Here is a 19364-nt window from a genome sequence, read left to right on the forward strand (position 1 = left end):
GCACAATCATTTACATATCTGTCTGACCGAGAATCGAACCCGGGAACCTTCGCACGACAACCTATAACTAAGATTAACCTTGGACAATAAATTTTCTTAAATGTGCATGTTTATAATAATAAAGTTTTACTAGGGTTAACTTGGATTCAATATGTCTTAGAACAAGGGTTAATTAATATTATTTTATTTTTTCATACTAAGAAAAACTAGACATTAAACAAAATACTTGTCAGGGTGACTTCACTATATTGCTTTAGATTCATAGGTCAGGTAAATGATTAAAATATAAAAACAAATTATTTCACACAGGTAGAAAGAAGTTTATTTCTGAGAGTGTTCAAGTTACAGCACTAATTTTAGTAGACAAAGGATACATAATCTTTGAACAAAAAAATTGTACAATCATAACAAAATAATCCACATACTTTGAAAAATACTAAAGTCCTCTTGGGGCATCGGAACCTGCATATCATTTCTCAATTTATTACACAATATATAATTTTCAATTGCACAATAACGCCATAAAAGAGATATTAATTTTGTCTCACGAGTAAACACGATTAGTTTTAAAATCTTTGCTTTTAAAATAGTAAAATACTCTTTCTAATAAAAACCGCCCAACCGGTGGGAGAGCGATGCGACCTCCCCTCGCTGGCAGCATACTAACGAATAGCTTTGTAAGTTCAAAACATCCAAACAATACAATATATTAATTTAATAATAAAAATATCACATCTTTGATCCATGATACTATGCAGTTCCTCATGCTTCACCCCCAGTACGGCCAGCGGCGATGTGCGGCGTAACTGACACTCTGGAGCGGAAACGGACAGACAGACAGTGGTGAGTGCGGCGCGGGTGACAGCACTACGGGCGCGCCACACCGAGCCCGGCCGCGCTACGCCTGGCTCTCGTTGGTCGTGGCCTCGATAGTGGCGGCCGTCGCGGGCTTCGGCACCGGCTTCACCTTGGGCGCGGCGGGCGCTCCGCTCTCGCCCTCCGCTCCGTTGGCGCGTGGGGCGCCGCCTCCCTGTCCCTGATAGTTGTTGCGCGGTCTCATGCGCCGGTAGCCGCCGCGGTTCATCGGACCCGGCCCGCCGCCGCGCCGTCCGCCTCGGAAGTTACGGCGGAAGTAGCTATCGAAATAACAATGCATTCAATAACAGGATAACTTTGCCATTTGTCCCCCAATTATTACAATGTCACCTTGAATATTTCGCTATCAGTTTATTATTCACCTTAAATATTAAGTATTTTATCATTAAAATGAGGTTCAAGAGGGTGTCATAACAATACAGTAGGTATGCATTGCGTCACGTTGACTTCAGATTAAAGCTGTGCAAACATTATATAACAATTTTATTATTCATTGTCAGCATGAATATCTGTTTCAAATATATTATTTCCAAATGATATCTATAAATTGTAAAGTTTAACAAAACCTGTATTGGTTTTGTAAGTTTCTATTGCTCCATTAAGTAGCTTAAGTTTTCGCTAAATGTATATCGCTAATAATTAAAAATTAGACAAACCTATAAACACGATGCAAGACTATAAAATATCAATTACTTCTTAGCATATCTGCATTAAATATCCATACTGATATAACATCTCCTGAATGGTTATGCTATGTAGTTGTGGTATTTGGAATGAATTAGTTCCCAAAAAACTAAATTAAAATTTAGTTTCTGCTAAAGAAACCATTCTGTAAATAGTGGAAATACATGACTAGAACTAATGCTATGCTACTGGCATAAATACTAGTTTTCAACCTATTTTTTTTTTTTTTTTTTATCGTTTAACCTAACGATTAGGCAGACGTGCTACCTGATGGAAAGTAGTCAACGCCGCCTATGGACATTTGCAACACCAGAGGAGTCGCCAATGCATCGCCGGCTTTGTATGAGAGCTCTTTTTGCACCTTTTTTGAAGAGCCCCATGTCATAGCGCTCCGGGAATACCTCAGGAGGAAGTTCATTCCACATCTTACACGTCCGCGGCAAGAACGTCCGTGCAAACCGAACCGTGGAGGACCGCCACGAGTCCAGTTGGTGTGGATGGAACTTCATCCTTCGGCGAGTGGTGCGATGGAGGAATGGTGACGTAGGCACCAGGTCAAATAGTTCCTCGGAACACCCACCATTGTAAAGCCGGTAGAACACACAGAGGGAACCTATGTCCCTCCGCAAACTCAAAGGTTCTAACCGATCGGAGATCACCGGGTCGTTGACGATTCGGACCGCGCGTTTCTGCACGGAGTCAAGTGGGTTAAGTTGGTATTGGGGCGCCCCTGCCCAGAGATGTGAGCAATACTCCATGTGGGGTCTCACTTGCGCCTTATAAAGCAGAAGGAGTTGCCCCGCGCTGAAGTACCGCTTCGCTCTGTTCAAGACGCCCAGTTTTCTTGATGCCAACTTCGCCTTAACATCCAAATGACCCCGGTACTGCACGTCACACGATATGTCAACTCCCAGGATCCCCACACTTTTACCAATGGTGAGCGGGATACCTTGGAACCGTGGCGCTATGACGAATGGGGTTTTTTTAGCGGTAAACGCGCAGACTTGTGTCTTCGTGGGGTTAAACTCAACAAGGTTAAGTCGACCCCATATCGAGACCTGCTCCAGAGAGTCCTCGATTTCAGACACAAGTCGGATTCTGCTTTCTTCCACGAGAGTCCGAGAGGTATTTGCGCGGCCTGTATACGTAGCGTCTCCCGTACTATCATCTGCATAGCAATGTATGTTGCCTACTTGTTGCAACATATCATTGATATGCAGATTGAATAGTGTGGGAGATAGGACTGAGCCCTGGGGCACGCCAGCGTTTACACGTTTCGTATCAGAGCAGCATCCGTCGACGACGACTTTGATGTGCCGCTCCGACAGAAAGCTGGTTACCCATGCGCATAACCTCTCAGGAAGACCGTAAGATGGAAGCTTCGCGAGAAGGGCTCTATGCCAGACCCGGTCAAAGGCCTTCGCGATATCCAGGCTAACCGCCAATGCCTCACCATTGCTCTCAATGGCTTGCGCCCATCGGTGTGTGAGATAGACTAGAAGGTCACCAGCTGAACGGCCCTTGCGAAAACCATATTGATGATCGCTGATCAGCTGGTGATCCTCGAGGTACCTCAGGAGCTGTGTGTTTATAACACGCTCCATCACCTTTGAGAGCAGGGAGGTTATCGCTATAGGCCTGTAGTTGGCCGGGTCACTGCGATCACCCTTTTTAGGGATCGGATGTACAAGAGCAACCTTCCACGAAGACGGTACTTGTCCTGTGGTGTAGGAAAGCGAGAATAAGCGCGTTAAGATGGGAGTCAACTCGGGAGCACACGTCCTCAGCACCACCGCGGGGATTTCGTCCGGCCCACTCGACTTCTTGACATCAAGAGACAATAGAGCTCGCCTGACAGCTTTCTGTGTAAACCGTATGTTAGGCATAGAGCTCTCACACCGCGGGATGGTAGGCGGTGTGGCCCCTCGGTCGTCGAGAGTCGAGTTTGAGGCAAAGAGGGTACCCAGAAGGTCGGCTTTCCCCTTTGCCGTATGGGCCAGAGAATCATCTGGTTTCCGCAGGGGCGGTAGTGAAGATTGACAGAAATTACCCTCGACAGCTTTGGCCAGCGACCAGAAGGCTCTACTCCCGGAGGGGTAGCCAAGTAGCCGCTCGCCAATTCTGCCGATGTGCCTAGACTTCGCCTTAGCCATATGCTTCTTTGCTGAACGGGAGGCAGCGTTGAAAGCCGTTCGAAGCTCGGCGGTCTTCGGATCCTTGCACGCGTGCGCTGACGCCCAGGCTTGGTAGATCTCTTGCTTATGACGTGATGTCTTAGCGCAAGACCCATCAAACCTATTGTTAAACTGTCATTTCTTTTTTTTTATAATATAGGAGTAGCAGACGAGCATGCAGTCCACCTGATGTTAAGTAGGGACTGCCGCCCATGGACTCTCTGCTCTGTAATCAACCCCAGATAGGATTAGATATTCCTACCTGAGGTCGGCCACAGATGCGCCGCTACCCCTGAGGACTAAGCTGGAACGCCTCAGAAAAGTCTGTCTCCCATACCACACCTTTCAATACGGAACACAGCAGCGCCTAACACTGCTGTTATTAGGTAGAAATAGGTGTGGCGGTGGTGCCGCCGGAGTCGAACCACAAAGGGTTCTACCACGTTCAATCGATCAGTCATAAATGTGGTGTCTGTCAGCCAGGGACCGGCTGATGTCTTTCTAAAATGATTTTAAGTTTACACATACTTTAAACACTGAAATATAATGTCCATAAATATTAAATACAATGCTATTTACCGTGGGCATAGTTGCTTTTTGCTGCTTTCCGGAATGGGTCTCCAGACAGAATCACCCCTCGTACCCTGTACCTATGTAACATTATAAGTGTGACTGACCTGCGCTGCGGCGGAGCGCCGGCCCCATCCTGTCCTTCATCCCCCTGCGCGCCCCCCTGGTTGGGCGGGGGCCCGCGACGACCCATGCCACCTCGACGGGGAGCGCCCTCGCCGCCGCGCCCGCTACGTGGGTAGTACCTGCAACCAACCACAACTCAGCTCCATGCCCCCAACAACAAACACTTCTAATAAACATACAACAACATACAACAAACAAATACTAAACACCGAAGACCTAACATGCTGGCATCCTATATAAATCATAATGTGGATTGGACATATATGGGTCTTAATATAACTGTAACATATATAATAGGGTGTCCAACCTCAGGTTAGACCTACCTACCCATTTGCGGAGATCTTGAACATTCTGAATAGAATGTTTTCCGGATGTGGTAGGTGGTATCCTGATACTTCAGGTGAGACATGCTTGATTTCCAGGTGTTTGTGGGAAATCCAGTCACTGATCCCACCTGCCATTGAAGCACTTCATATGACCCAAGTGTTATGGAGTAGTCCGCACAAAACTTGTAAATCACAAAAACTTCACCGAAAGTAAAAATAACTTATCATCTAGTAGTAATGAATAAACTGACTTTACATTTGCTATTCACTATACCAAGTTATTTAAAATGATTCGTCTTAATTGATCATCAGTCTTAATTTTTTAAACATTTAAAAAAATGATTATGTAATAATATATTTATTGAGCCCCAAATAAGACAAATTTGTTTAAATGTAATCTATTTCAAAGCCCCAGTCCCAAACTGCATATTACTTATTCTTTATCTCTCCTTATACTAATCCTAATATATGTAAAATCTATAAATATTACTCTTCAATCTCATGAACAATTGTTTGTTGAACATATCTTCTTTACCTATACTAAATAATTTTTAATTCACCAAAAAAAGAACTAAAGAGGGGTGAACGAAAAGTTAAAATAAACATCTATCTGCACTTAAAACAAACAAAACAATTAATTAAAGAAGAATCACAAAAAGATGTTTTATTTACACACTTTAATTTCTTAAATATATTTGTGTGTCTCAGTGCAACTCTGATTATAAATATAACTTTTAGATTGTAAAATCCACAAGATGTTATCACTCACTATGTTATGGTAAAGTTACAATATTAAAATTTGGAAACAATGTAAATATTTTTATGTTATGAATATTAATACATAGACTTTAAAATATCCAATCACCCACACTAGAATCATCTATCTTCATATTGAAATAACGATCCTTAAAGTTTCGTTTTACGATTCCCTTAGTGCCATTGTCAATATTACAAATACTGGGTTTATTCTTTTTGGAGATAGTTTTTTTTTTAGTTTTGCGAACAAGATCTACTGACTGCCGCGGGAAGCCACGGCGCTTGTCGGCGGCGTAGGGGGAGCCCTTGACGGGCTCGCCGCCCGGCCCGGTGACGCTGGCCGCCTCGTAGCCCTTCTCCCCGGCGACCACGGCAAACTCCACCGCCTCGCCGTCGCCGACCGAGCGCACAGCCTTGCGAGGATTGTTCCGGGTTATCGCCGTCTGGTGAACGAACACATCCTCCTTCGTGTCATTCCTGCAAAAACAAACATCTCTGAACCAATCTGCCATTTCCCTTAATATATTACTGTCCAACAACGCCCCCTGTTGTGGCCTCTTTCATTGTCACATCCGTTCAAGTCTTGTTATGCGCCATTTGCATCCTATTGTTCGATAATATTCATTTATTTTTATTAAATGCTCCTTGAAGTATTACTTCTACAGTACAGACATAGAACACGCTTTTTTAAAGAACAACAAATCATAAAATTAAGTATTATGTCACCACTCAAAATATTATTGGAGGTCTGGAAGGATGACTCAATATTGTTGCAAGTGTGTGGGTGTAACTTGAATGACCTTACTCAATTATGAAACTGAGCACATAAAATATGGAGATTAGTAATAAAAACTCACCTATTGATGAAACCATATCCGCTCTTTACATTGAACCATTTAACAGTGCCCGAAACTTTCTCAGCTGCAAGAGAATTAAACAAGTTATTAGTCATTTTGTTTATTATTATATCCACATGCACATTTCACATACACTATAATGAAAGCATTCCAATAAGTATTTGGCCATTAAATAGTCTTAGTTATGAAATATTTACCTCTGAATGCAGCTGTTACATTGCAAGTTTGTTAAATACAATTCAGTCCTATGTTGATTTAAAATTATGCCTTTAATGCATATTTATTGAAAAATTAATTTATGTTTAAATTGGTTGATTAGTAATGTATATCAAATGGTTGTAAACTATAAAGCACAAAAAATAATCAAGGAAAAATTTAATGAGATTAATGATGATGCAAGGTTTCAGTTTCCAAGCGCTAGCAAATTATAAACATTGAATTGCAGAAAACATAACAAAAACAATTGCAAGGCGAGAATAGAAAATTGCAACAAAATTATTACAAGGTGCCATTGAGAATATTAAGCATGTGATGACTTCATGCTTTGTTATGTTCAACCTAAGTGGTCCTCTACAATTGTAGGTCGTGGTGTATGTAGGTCCAGGTAGACTAGATACGCACAGCTAGTGGAGTGGGTACTTTAAGATTCAAGGACAAATTGTAATTCATTTTCGAGGTAGTCTGTTACACAGGCAGAATAACGCGCGAACGCGCCTAGCACCAATCTCAAGCATTTGTTATAAATGTCCAACAGTATTCGGAACGCAACACGGCCGAGTAGGATTCTGTAAATATGGCTATTTTTAGAAAATCTCGGCCGATGGAATCAGAATCAATATACCGACAGTGCAGCCCGCGCAACCACACTATTCCATGTTCACCGTATATATTTGCAACCGTCCGTTGCAACGTGGGCGGAAAATACGCAAAGCCTTAATTTTTTCTTCATTGTCCAGTCCAATTGGAATGCAATTATCCAATTTGGCGCCATTTTGATACCGCGCTAAAAACCAAACACGCATTCGAGGATGCAATGCGCAGATAAATCTGCATCGCATATTGATTATCACCGCGTGACGCTTACTAGGACGCCCGGATGCCGCGCCGGGGTCAACATTCGATCAATAACGCATTGCATCCTACGAAATATTTACCGCCACAACCGTATTATATTGACATAAATTAATTATTGGAATGCTTTCACGTTATTAGAATGCACAAAACGCTCGAATTATATTTTACGAACCATGTGCTTCCGGTGTAAAGCCGGGACACGCGAAATCAAAAACTAAGATGGCGTAGCGGCACTTACCAATGACCAGCTTTTGTTTAGCCGCCTTCGCTTGCTGCGGTTGAGCCGGTTGTTCTTGCTGTGGTGATTGTGGTTGCTGCTGCTGCTGGGGCTGCGGCTGCGGCGCCTTTTCGGTATCAGCCATGGTGTAATTGGCGAACGGCGATGGTGGCTAGATGGTAAAATCCTCCTCAACCTCTCCTCGATGTTCACTCTTCTCTCCGATCGTCTCAAATGAACTGACAAAAACTATGTATCCAGGTACAGATTATAATGTGCAAAGAACAGAGCTTTCGTTCGATATCTCGATGTTGGCCGTTATCGATATTAATTCCATTATGCTTATATTATTAAAAGCCGTGTCTTATAAAATACCAAAATGACCTGATATCTAAAAGATATTTTTATCAATTCCACTGTCTTATTGTATTAATAAATTAAGTCATATTTTACGTTACGATCGATGTCAAATAATATCGATGCCACCACAATTCATAGACAATCGAGTAATTGAGCAAACGATAGTATAAAGAATATTCTCTACTTTGCTTTACACTGTATTTGGTTTGCTTGCGTTGCTAGACTTGCTAGCGTCGCGTCGGTAGATAAAAAAAATCAATAGGTTTTAAAATTATTGCCATAGTATCTAGGGAAAATGAATATCTAGGGAAAAATACTAAAAAAGAAGTATTAAATTACATTAAATAATTATCTTAAATTATAAATATTGAGAGATATCTATAGGCAGATTCCTAACGATTAATAATATAATTTTGATTTGACGAAACTGATGAAGGTATCTTTCAATCTATGCTTTCAATAGAAACAAAATCAATGGTCATTTTTATTAATTTAATTATTTTATTCTTATTATGCGATTTTTATACAGACAAAATGAATAATATGAGCTTTTTTGAGTTTTATTCACTCTTGTAGTTATCTTCTTTTACTATTCTTTCTGTTTAAGTGTAGGACAAAATATAGATTTTAATAATCGATTAAACATGTTGAATGATGTTATAGTCCGCGCCAAACTGCTAATCTGCTGAATTTGTTTCGAGCAGGTGCAGTCATACAATTTGCTATGGCGACGCGATTCCTTTATATTTTTAGAACACACTAACAGTTTTACGCTGACTAAACCAATATTATTATTTAATTTATTTCGCAAAAAATAGTCTAATTGTTTATCGTTGTCAAATTAATTTATTGTCGATGTCCAGTTTCTCATGGCTGTCAATCAGTCAATGTCAACTGTCAAGTAACAAGTTTATTGACCGTTTGAGGCTTGGGTCAAATTGTCAAATTCAAAATTCAAATAAAAAAATAAGAATCTGCAATTGAAATTAAATACAAATTAAGACCGTAAAAACACATTCAGAATATATTAAATATCTGATTTAGATTATACAGTACGGACCTAGAATTACAGAAATGACAGAAATTTATTGTTTATCTAACATAATTTAGCGAAAACTCTCATGTCTCTCATTATTTAAGGTAATCAATAGCGTACGCCATGATACTACGATTTTCTCTTAAAGATATATTTATTTACTTTCTCTTTTCTTTCCAAAGTGAGTGCGATGACAGAAGTTAATGATTACAATGATTTAGTGGAAAATCTTGAAGAATCACTAAAGTGGCCTTACTTTTGTCTACATGAAAAAGGACACTGGTGTAAGGACGCGCACCTTCCGTTCGGCGTGACTATGAGAATCATCATCAGAACTACCATCCACCATCCAGCAACAGTAAGTATCTAATATTTTATCATCTCAGAAGTTCTATTTATATGTATCTTGTTTACCAATTTAAAAAATGTACCAAGTTAGGGTGCATTTTCAAAAGCGTGGTTCTACCCCAATGCTAAAATTACCCAAACTTACTTATTAATAAAATATGCACATATTTACAGATGCCGTCAGAACTAGAAAATATGGTTTGCTGTAGTCTGTGCCTCTAGATAACTTCGAAGGATATGCTGCTGCCCATCTCCCCTAGCAGGGAAGGAGAGGGTGGTGCTACTTGAAGCGGATACTTCAAATGCTTAATGGTTTCCAAGTATTTTTTCAGGGAGAAGACAGGTACTAACATATTTTAATGATACTTGCTTAGGTACATGAATGAATGAATGTTCTGATCAATCTATACATCTTGGCTCATTATGTTTACCAAATTGTCCACAACACGACAAGAAAATATATTTATTAAATTAAAAACTGATAGGAATGTAACTGAGTATATTGTAAAAATAAAAGATATACAGGAAAATGAACATATTGTAAAGAAGTTAATGTCTTATGTCTGTAGTTGTTGAGTTATAAAAAAGGCAAAGATAATGTTATTGTGCTAAGACTTGGACTCTCAATCTGGGAGGCTTAATTTCAACACAATATTTGATTTTTATTGCATCAATAGTGTAAATACTGAGTAGTAATATACAATTTCCATCATACGTACATTATACTTTTCTATAATATAGAGGTAGCAAACAAGCGTGTATTCCACTAGATGATAAGTGGCTACATACTGCTGTCCATAGACATCTGTGATTAACCACAGATAAAATTACCAATATTAAATAATAATTGATTAATTTACAAATATATGTACCTTCCCACCGAGATGTTCAGGGCAGCTGAACTATGAATTCTTGTAAAATCCATCTATAAGATTTCTTGACTTTGATTGGACGTTTTTGTGCTATATGTATATTATGTAATCCTTTTGATACATTTAATATAAATGTGAGCTTAGCTACCTTGAGTTATTAAAAAAAATAATAGTATAAATGCCAACTACTGAGTGAACAAGAGTTAATATATATTGCCAACAATTTCCAGGGTTCTAGAGTAGTTGAAAGAGCGTATTGCAGAGGAAGACGACATCTTGCTGAGGACTGCAACAACTGATCAGAACAAAGATAGATAAGCCTCAGAAGTGAGTTAAAAATTAGTTTTTAGCTTTGTAAAATTAATAAAGATATATCAGAGCAGTTGAAAGGGTATTGCAAGCGAGGACGACATCTTGCATAGGACTAGAACAGCTGATAGGAATAAAGATAGATAAGGCTCATAGGTGAGTGAAGTATTAGTGTTTAGCTCTGCACAATTTACAAACAAGTATATAAATAGATATTGCCAACAATTTTCAGGGTTCCAGATCAGTTGAAAGAGGGTATAGCAGGGGAGGACATCTTGCAGAGGACTGCAAAAGCTGATCAGAACGAAGATAGATAAGCCTCAGAGGTGAGTGAAAAATTAGTTTTTAGCTCTCAAAATTAATAAAAACCTTCCAGAGCGGTTGAAAGGGTATTCCACGCGAGGACAACATCTTGTAGAGGACTAGAACAGCTGAATAGAATAAAGATAGATAAGGATCATAGATGAGTGAAGAATTAGTGTTTAGCTCTGCAAAATTTAAAAACAAGTATATAAATAGATATTGCCAACAATTTTCAGGGTTCCGTAGCAGTTGAAAGGGTATTGCAGGCGAGGACGACATCTTGCAGAAGGCTAGAACAGCTGATAAGAATAAAGATAGATAAGGCTCAGAGGTGAGTGAAGGACTGGTTTTGTGCTCTGAAAGAGTTATAATTAAGTATATGAACAATTGCACATACGTGACGCTCGAAACTAAATATCACATAATTTTGGACCACACAAATTACAATAGATGACATAATAAACGTAATAGATATTTGTCCTGGCTCTAACTTAAGCATAACATAACATAATATATAACCTTGTGAAGACAATACAGTTTTGTATGGATCAATTTTGAATAAAAGTAATTTGATTTAAAACCTTTTTTTTTAATTTCGATGATATTACTAACCAAATTTAGATTACTATACTGTATACTAAAACAACCCCTGATCTATTTGCATTTTCTTTACTTTATAATAATATGATAAACAAGAAATACATTTTAAAAATATTGCAAAGTTTGAATGTATGTGAAATTTAAATTTAACTATAGGTACAATATCAAATTATTATTTCTTTACTAAAACATTACCATTAACATCTTATTACTTGTAGCATTTGCTGTCTGTCTGTCTATACATCAGTCACAGGGTTCTATCTCTTGAGCCATCATAGATAAATATTTACTGGAAAAAATGTGTACTACTGTGGACGTTATAATGATAAAGATGTGGTGTCCGCTCGTCCCATAGAAAAGTGGAAGTAATACAGTGACATACCTTAGGTACCATACCAGGTATAATGCGATTTGTCCCTGTAGTTCCGGGACTAGAATAGGGCTACGGTATCCCTTGCCTGTCGGAAGAGGCGACTAAAAGGGGGCTTCCGGGGTTGCGGGTGGCAAGAGTGGGAGCTCGAACCGTCCGGCCAGCGGCCCCGGGAAGGACGGCGGTGTGTGTGGTCGCATACCGTCGTAAACACCAGATGGTGTGGCGAGCCCTCAAGAGGACTCAGGTTGCGTTCCGTTCCCGGAGTCCTCTTAGCAACGCCGAGGACGGTAAGAATCCCACTCAATCCTGTGTCGCTCCCACGGCACTGGGTACCTTTTGAAGGTTCCCCCTCGTAACAAAAAGGTAATGTCTTATCTACTATTACTACTATTTATCAATTGATACTTGATTAAGTATCGATCAATTAACATAGAAAATGGAATATTCCATTAATTATATTACGGACTCATAAGGATTTCAATAAGCCTATACTGCTTAACACATACACAGCTACATGTATTTAGACATTACCGAAACGCTCGCAGAATGCGCAGAATTGACTGTGAATAGTTTTACGAACTATTTACGCAGTTGAAATGCATAGTGCTAATGCGTGTTTCGAAAGGATTTGAACCATAAAGTAATGGTAATAACCTAATAACAGTCAATTAGTACTAGTTTTCAATATGGACGAAGTTTTCAAGTTAAAGGTGCCAAAATAGAAAGTATTGTAAGGCTACAATTGACCACCCGCGAGGCTTAGCGGTCACCATGCCGGTCTAACGCGCAGAGGGACCCGGGTTCGATCCCCGGCCATACAGATTTCTAAATGATGAGTAGATTTCTGTTTCTGCGTCTAGGTGTTGGTGTATTTGTCGCTGTGTGTCCTTAGCACCCACGATACAGGGAATCCTAGTGTGGGGCTGTAAGTGTAGAAAGCGCTTTAAAAAAAAGAAAAAAAAAATAGATTCACTTAATTACCTTTTAAATGCTGATATATATATTTCTTATTTAAACTTTTGATTTTTATAAATGGTGCATAGATTTAAACTTTGTTATGCTATTTTGATATCAAAGCAATAATTTGCTACTATAGAGCTGACCTGATGATGGAGCCAGGAGATTTATTTATATATTAATACAAAGGAAAAACAAAATACAAAGGAAATAAGCATGCAGTCCACGTGATTGTATGGCAATTGCCGCCCAGTAACATCTATAATCAATTCCAGATAGTACCCGAGCCCTATAAGGTCTCTTACCACAATCATTTAAAGGTTATAAACCCTTTGTGGTTCGACTGATGCACCACAGTCTCACCTATTCAATTTTCTGCATAACAAACGCAGTATTAGCGTTACTGTGTTGAGGTTGGAACGAAGTGATAAGGGCGAGGCACTTATCCTAGGCATTCCAACGTTATTCCTTAGCGAAAGCAAAGGTACGTGACCAAATTCAAGTAGGAATCCTATCGAGATTTAATTATGATTATAGTACGTGAAACTGGGCGGTGGGTGCCACTTCGCATCATGTGGGCTTCTTTGCTACTAATGGCGACAGCGGCAGTAAGATAAAAAACAAAACTGTTTTAAAATATTTTTATTTAATATTTAGTTCTGAAGACTTGTACAATTATCAGATTCGTAACATTTACACAGAGCTGAGAAAAGTTTTGATACGAATTCTCCGTCTTGTTTAAATTTATCGCATATGGTGAGAGCATCAATACCTAATTGGAGAGTGCCATTTGGTTTCTGGATAAACCTGGCTGGGATCTGATGCTCATTGACGAGGAAGTAAAGGTTTCCATGTATGTCAGACTCAATTGGCATCTCACTTCTATTTGTTTCAATTAATTCAGTTTCATCCACGTTTAGTTCGTCATCGTCGTCCGAATTGTCATTTTTAAAATCATCATTAGGAATATCTTCTGTGCCATTAATGTAGCTTTGCACTGTGTCATTGCTGAATTCATGCGTAATAACTTTGGCTAATGATATATCTTCCTCCTTGTACCGATTACGGTTTCCATTATATACTTCGTTATTAAATCTTCGATTTCCTTTGATGTCTTCCTCTTCTTTAGTTGTAACTGGAGGAGTAGATAATTCAATACCATTTATTGATGTTGTATTTAGATAGTTTGTTGTTTGTAATGGATAATCATTATCCATATTAATTGAAGTGAAGGACGGAACTTTTTCCGTCGATATATCGGTATTTGTCAATATCTCTTCAACGGTTATTTCAGCAATACTATCAGTTAAAGTTGTCATGCCTTCGTTTGATATAGAAGGGACAGTAGTCGATGTTATTTGTGATGGTAAAGTATTGTATTTTTTAATCTCATTTTGAGATTTCTCAGATTCGCGTTCAGTGTAAGTAACATCAGTGTATTCAATGATATCTTCATAATTACTTAAACCTTCGCTTTCTCTACTAAAATCAACTGGTTGTTGTAAGTTGGCTTCAGTAATCGCGTCCTGTGTTGTGTCAGCATTGTGTCTTGTATTTAAAATATCCGTATCGTGTAGTAATTCCTTATCTTCTTGATGTTCCCTAATAATGCTAAGACTACTGTTAGCCTTCTTCGGTCGATTCTCTTTAATTTCATTTAAACTTTTTTGAACAATGTTAGATATATGCAAACATTTATTATCAATGATTTTCTTCAAATTACTGCTTGATAAATGGTCATATTTTTGCAATATGCTCAGTTCCCCTGCATTTAAATCTTTAATGTTATTGTTTTTTCTATAATTTAGTAAAGCATAAACTTCAGCGCACTCTAAAAGACTTTGCTCGGTTTGTTTAAGATCCTCAGCGGTGAAAACGTTTGTAGAAGTTGATCTTTCAGTGTCTTCGGCTTTAACACGAATGTCTAAGTACAGGGGTCTATTTGATAAGTTATGATCAGCTTGAATGTCCTTTTCTTTTCTGTTATGTGATGAACGCGCATTATTTATATCAATTTCTATCTCGGCGCTGAATGCATATGGATCGGAGACCTGTTGTGTATGTTTGTGTTGTATGTTTATTGTGTGTGGACGAGGATTAGTGGAATTTTTCTCTCGTAACTGTAGTATGGGGTTAATTATGTAGAATGGATGATTGTAAATATAGGCCGATAGAGGAACGTAGGCGGCCGGCTCATAATAGATGCCGCTGTCGTCGATGTGGTTCTCGAAATTGGGTACTTCATACATGCAGTCACATCCCGGCTGATATTCAACATCGCGAAAACCAGACGACCTGAAATAAATAAAGAAATATATTCGCATTTTCTATTTAGCTAATTACAATTGAAGCGTACGTGGGTTCGCAATTCTACTCCAAAACGGCTTGATCAATTTTGCACTGTGACATATATGATCCTTTGTTGCAGATGGATCCAGAAAATATTCTATATATTAATTTATCTTTTGTATTATATTTTGGACGCAAAACAAAATCTTATGATACCTTTTCAGCTTCTCGGATACTCTTTAAGTATTTTTTATATAATGATTTTTTTATATTACAGCAACTAACGTCCATGGGTTGTATCTACTGCATGCCTTCAAAATATAAATATTATTTTATGATTGGGTTTTGTTTATTATAATTTATTTCATCGACTATACATAATGCTCACTGTAGTTTAATGGCCACTGTCAGCCCAGCTCACCAATGCTAATAACAACAGAAATCCTAGCGTCGATTACCTTAAAATGTGAGGTGGAAGCCACATCAACAAGAAATATATTGCTTTTTACGTACGATTTGAATATTAGATATCAACTTACAAACAAGTGCAGTACTCCTCGCAGGAAAGGTCCCAAGCGGCCACGCACGCCGCCACCGCCCACAGGACCGCAAGTTTCATAATTAATAGCAACAGTAAAAACCAATCGAACTCATTAAGCCAACCCATTAGACTAGTGGTTACGGTTTACCGATCCGACACAAATTGCCACCATAAAACCAATGTCCACATGCAACACAATTAACAAACTGTTAAACGTTAATTAGTTGCTGAGAAAACCTTCTTGATAATGATGCTATAAGGTGCAGATTTACTCACACTCATCCGATTCCGAAGATTGATCTCGTAGAGGGCTACCATAATACTAAATGTTTTGAGACTCTTCAGGACGATCTAAAATGGAAACTTTAATTTTAACATGTTTTATCAATTATTAATAATTTGATATATTTTAAAATATTCGTGTGTCGTTTATTTGATATGATGATGAATAAACGAAAAAAATGTATTTCTTATGTTTGGAACCTGTGGAAATATCAAGATAAATAATATTATTTATTCACGGATAAACATGAATTTGATATTTAAGCTCTAATTTCAAATGACTACTCATTTATGTACAATTAAACATAAATATACTTATATTTTAATTTTTGCAACTTTGTAGAAAATGAAAAAAAGAATGCCGAGCCACCAGAAATTGAGACACTCAAATGCAATTTTTAAATTTAAGTAGGTACTTATCTAATTAAAAATTACATTTTACGAAATATACTTATACCAACAATACCTTATAGTTAGTTTTGAATTGGTGAATTGCTTTAATTGCAACATTGAATGGCTTTTTACTTGTTAGATTGCGGCTGAGAGTGTGGCTGAAACAAAGATATTTTCTACATTACACTTATAATGCAGTAGAACTAGGTAGCTTTTATTAAGCTTGAAGCATCCAAAGAGTGTGCCGTCCACGTGATTGTAAATGGTGTCTGCCGCCCATTGACATTTGTGAAGTGTCCAATGAATTAAAAATAAATGGTGAACATAGTTGGGCTTTGCAGAACGTGCTCAAATGTAGGGCAATTTGTAAAAACGTTACGTAATCATTTTCAACGAAGCCTGATTCCTAAATAAGAACATATAGCTTACTCATACAATGTTAGTTGTTACATTTGTATAATTGTACTCAATACATTTTAGTCAAATGTAGGTCAATTATGCATTTCAATGTCTTTAGTAATTCAAAAATGGGAGCTGGGATAATGACACAAATCTAAGTGTATGGTAAATACTAAAATTGTCGAGTAATCTGGCCATTTTGGTTACTATTTTTCGCCAAATAACATCAGTGTCAAGTGCTGCACAGTATAAGTCTACTGTATTCTATCTTCATACAAACGCACGAAACGCAAGTTATACCTACGCGCCTCGATTTCGGTATGCACTTGGCATTTGTATGCCAAGGCGCGAATGCGCCGCAGTGATGAGCGGTCGGTGTGACGGTTTTTAGGCAGTGTTTTTTTTAATTTAAACAATTATATAGTCTCTGTACTAGTAGGTACTATCATATTTTGTTTCTTTTTTTAACAGATTGGTATTTCGATTTTTTATCGAGCAAAATACCTGGATTCATAAATAAATAAATGCATAGGACGAAGGAAAATGATATAAGAATGATAATTTAGCTAAAGATACTCTCATTGAACATGAACAAATTATAACTACACTTTTCATGCTCGCTAATTTGCAACTTATTTATTATAACTTATTATTTTACACTAAAACAAAATGTCAGTCAACCTATCGCCTACTAACGAGCGGCTATGTATAATATTTACAATTAAAAAAACTAGAAGAAAGTCAGACGTAATTAAAATAGCCAGCCCTAACGCCCAGCCCTAACGCGAACTCTCGCCCAGCGCCCCTGTATATAATTCAAGGACAGGGCCGAGTTACAATACTGTATAATTCCTTATACTGTGGCTGCAGCGGTTTAGTGTAAAGTGTATGATAAGAAAGATGCTCAGAAGTCATAACGTATTTATAGCAAAACTAAGATAGCGTTCTAATACTATGGGGTTTATTATAGGTGTACATGGGGGTCAGTGACCACTTATTATTAAGTGGACTGCATGCCCGTTTTTAACTACTGAATATAAGAAAAAAAGTGACTCGTCAGAATGGCCGTCACTACCCATATTTTACATCGAAATAATTAGTAAAAGTTGCTACCTAGTTGCGACTAATCGTAAGATAATTGCTACCTTGGATTAGAAAAAAAATCTTTTAATTCTGACATCAGGGTGGCCGGTCACCTATCCAGTGAGAAGAAACTGTGCAAATGAATCGAATTATTTTATATCAATGGTTGCTACTAAATTTCTACCTTCATATACATCGTATTGGGCCCCATAACTTTTCAGGATAAAAAAAAATAAGGATTTACTATTTCGAAGTCTAAATGCCTGTATGATGTATGCTTATAAACGAATAATGTATTTAATTTCGTATTTGCTCTTTTAATTATACAGGCGTTTTGACATTAAAATATTAAATCCGTAATATTTTTTTATCCTTAAAAGCTATGAAGTCCAATACGATGCATATGAAGGTAGCAATTTGGTAGCAACTATTGATTACAAAAAAACGCCATTCATTTGCGCAGTCTCTTCTCACTGGATAGGTGACCGGCCATCCTGATGTCAGAATGGCCGGTCACCTCAAGTAATTATTTCGATACTAAATATGGGTAGTGACCGGCCATTCTGACGGTCACAAAAAAAATGCCAATCTCGGAAAAAGTTTGAAATGAAATAAGGATTTCGTCTATATCTATCTAGTTTGAGGGGTTACAACGCCTTTACGTAAGTCTTAGCAATTTAAACCTCAACGCGAATATAGATCTACGATCAATTTAAAATTGATTTCTTTCCTTGATCGTTCACAGATGGCGCTGGGTGTAGCTGGCAATCAAGCCACATGACACACTGCATCGTGTATAGATGGCGTTGTTTACAAGCGCTTGTAACAGCGTCTCAAAGGTAAGACGATTATTAAATACTTTTCCTTCGTATCTGTAGTATGTAATGCTCGCGTCTGTGCATAGATGGCTCTGTTTACAAATCATACTTATATTTTACGGAAATTGTTCTTACCGGATCTACCAGTGAAACTACACTACTAGCGGACATAAACTATTTTAGTAATGATTATAAAACTAAAACGGAAAAGATAATAATTATTTATTGGTATAGTAATGAACAATAAATAACTATTATCTGTCCATGTCTTTGTATTGAGCGGGTAATAGGTAATGCTGGCGAAATAATTAAATTATATTAAATTTATTTGAATAAATATAACATGCGATTGTTGTTTCGGTACCTACTTACTTCTTATTTAAATTTTGACTGTTACTGACTTTCAATAGTTTAAATCTATTTAGGGATCATTATAAAATTTATTCTTCTACATAATTAAAATTTTCTACATAATATCCATAATAATGGTTGCATGAGGCCAAATAACAAAACTGAACTCTTATGAGATAACATGCCTCAAATCTACTCGGTCGATTAAGTTTAAAATTGGTGCACTTATATACAGTTTGACTGCATAGCCACCTACCAAAGTGTAATGTAAATATAGGGCTTAGAATAGTGCGTAATCATTACGAAATATCCAAATATGTTATCTAAAGATGGTAGAACCCTATGGGATTCGATTCCGGCGACACCACCGCCACACATATTATCCTTAAT

The 19364-nt window shown here is 37.9% G+C and overlaps 2 protein-coding genes and 2 long non-coding RNA genes across 7 annotated transcripts in view; 2 read left to right on the plus strand and 2 right to left on the minus strand.

Annotated features, from left to right (window-relative positions):
• Positions 1–296: 296 nt before the first annotated feature.
• yps (Y-box binding protein ypsilon schachtel) lies at positions 297–7914 on the minus strand. Its single transcript, XM_073074313.1, has 5 exons — positions 7682–7914; positions 6370–6433; positions 5774–5989; positions 4412–4549; positions 297–1136 (listed from the first exon to the last, which is right to left on the minus strand). The coding sequence occupies exons 1-5, from the start codon at positions 7803–7805 to the stop codon at positions 899–901; spliced, it is 780 nt and encodes a 259-aa protein (XP_072930414.1). The 5' UTR covers positions 7806–7914; the 3' UTR covers positions 297–898.
• Positions 7915–8934: 1020 nt separating this feature from the next.
• LOC140743211 (uncharacterized) lies at positions 8935–11468 on the plus strand. Of its 4 annotated transcripts, XR_012102410.1 has the most exons (6): positions 8935–9160; positions 9239–9414; positions 9579–9747; positions 10507–10603; positions 10818–10911; positions 11125–11468. It is a non-coding gene; the product is annotated as an uncharacterized LOC140743211 (long non-coding RNA). The 4 variants fall into 4 exon arrangements; XR_012102408.1 differs by having other exon boundaries at positions 9579–10603; XR_012102409.1 differs by having other exon boundaries at positions 10507–10911.
• Positions 11469–14902: 3434 nt separating this feature from the next.
• LOC140743075 (uncharacterized) lies at positions 14903–16576 on the minus strand. Its single transcript, XR_012102366.1, has 3 exons — positions 16397–16576; positions 15925–15999; positions 14903–15113 (listed from the first exon to the last, which is right to left on the minus strand). It is a non-coding gene; the product is annotated as an uncharacterized LOC140743075 (long non-coding RNA).
• Positions 16577–18555: 1979 nt separating this feature from the next.
• be2 (beta-esterase 2) overlaps positions 18556–19364 on the plus strand; it is a 96711-nt gene continuing 95902 nt past the window's right edge. The window contains exon 1 of the mRNA XM_073074317.1: positions 18556–18644. Coding sequence (XP_072930418.1) covers positions 18606–18644 — 39 coding nt within the window. The 5' untranslated portion in view covers positions 18556–18605. The remainder of the gene's footprint in view (positions 18645–19364) is intronic.

This window comes from Epargyreus clarus, unplaced genomic scaffold (assembly GCF_041222505.1).
Source record: "Epargyreus clarus isolate Ecla_fem2 unplaced genomic scaffold, WU_Ecla_fem_2.2 ptg000007l, whole genome shotgun sequence".
NCBI classification, from domain to species: domain Eukaryota; kingdom Metazoa; phylum Arthropoda; class Insecta; order Lepidoptera; family Hesperiidae; genus Epargyreus; species Epargyreus clarus.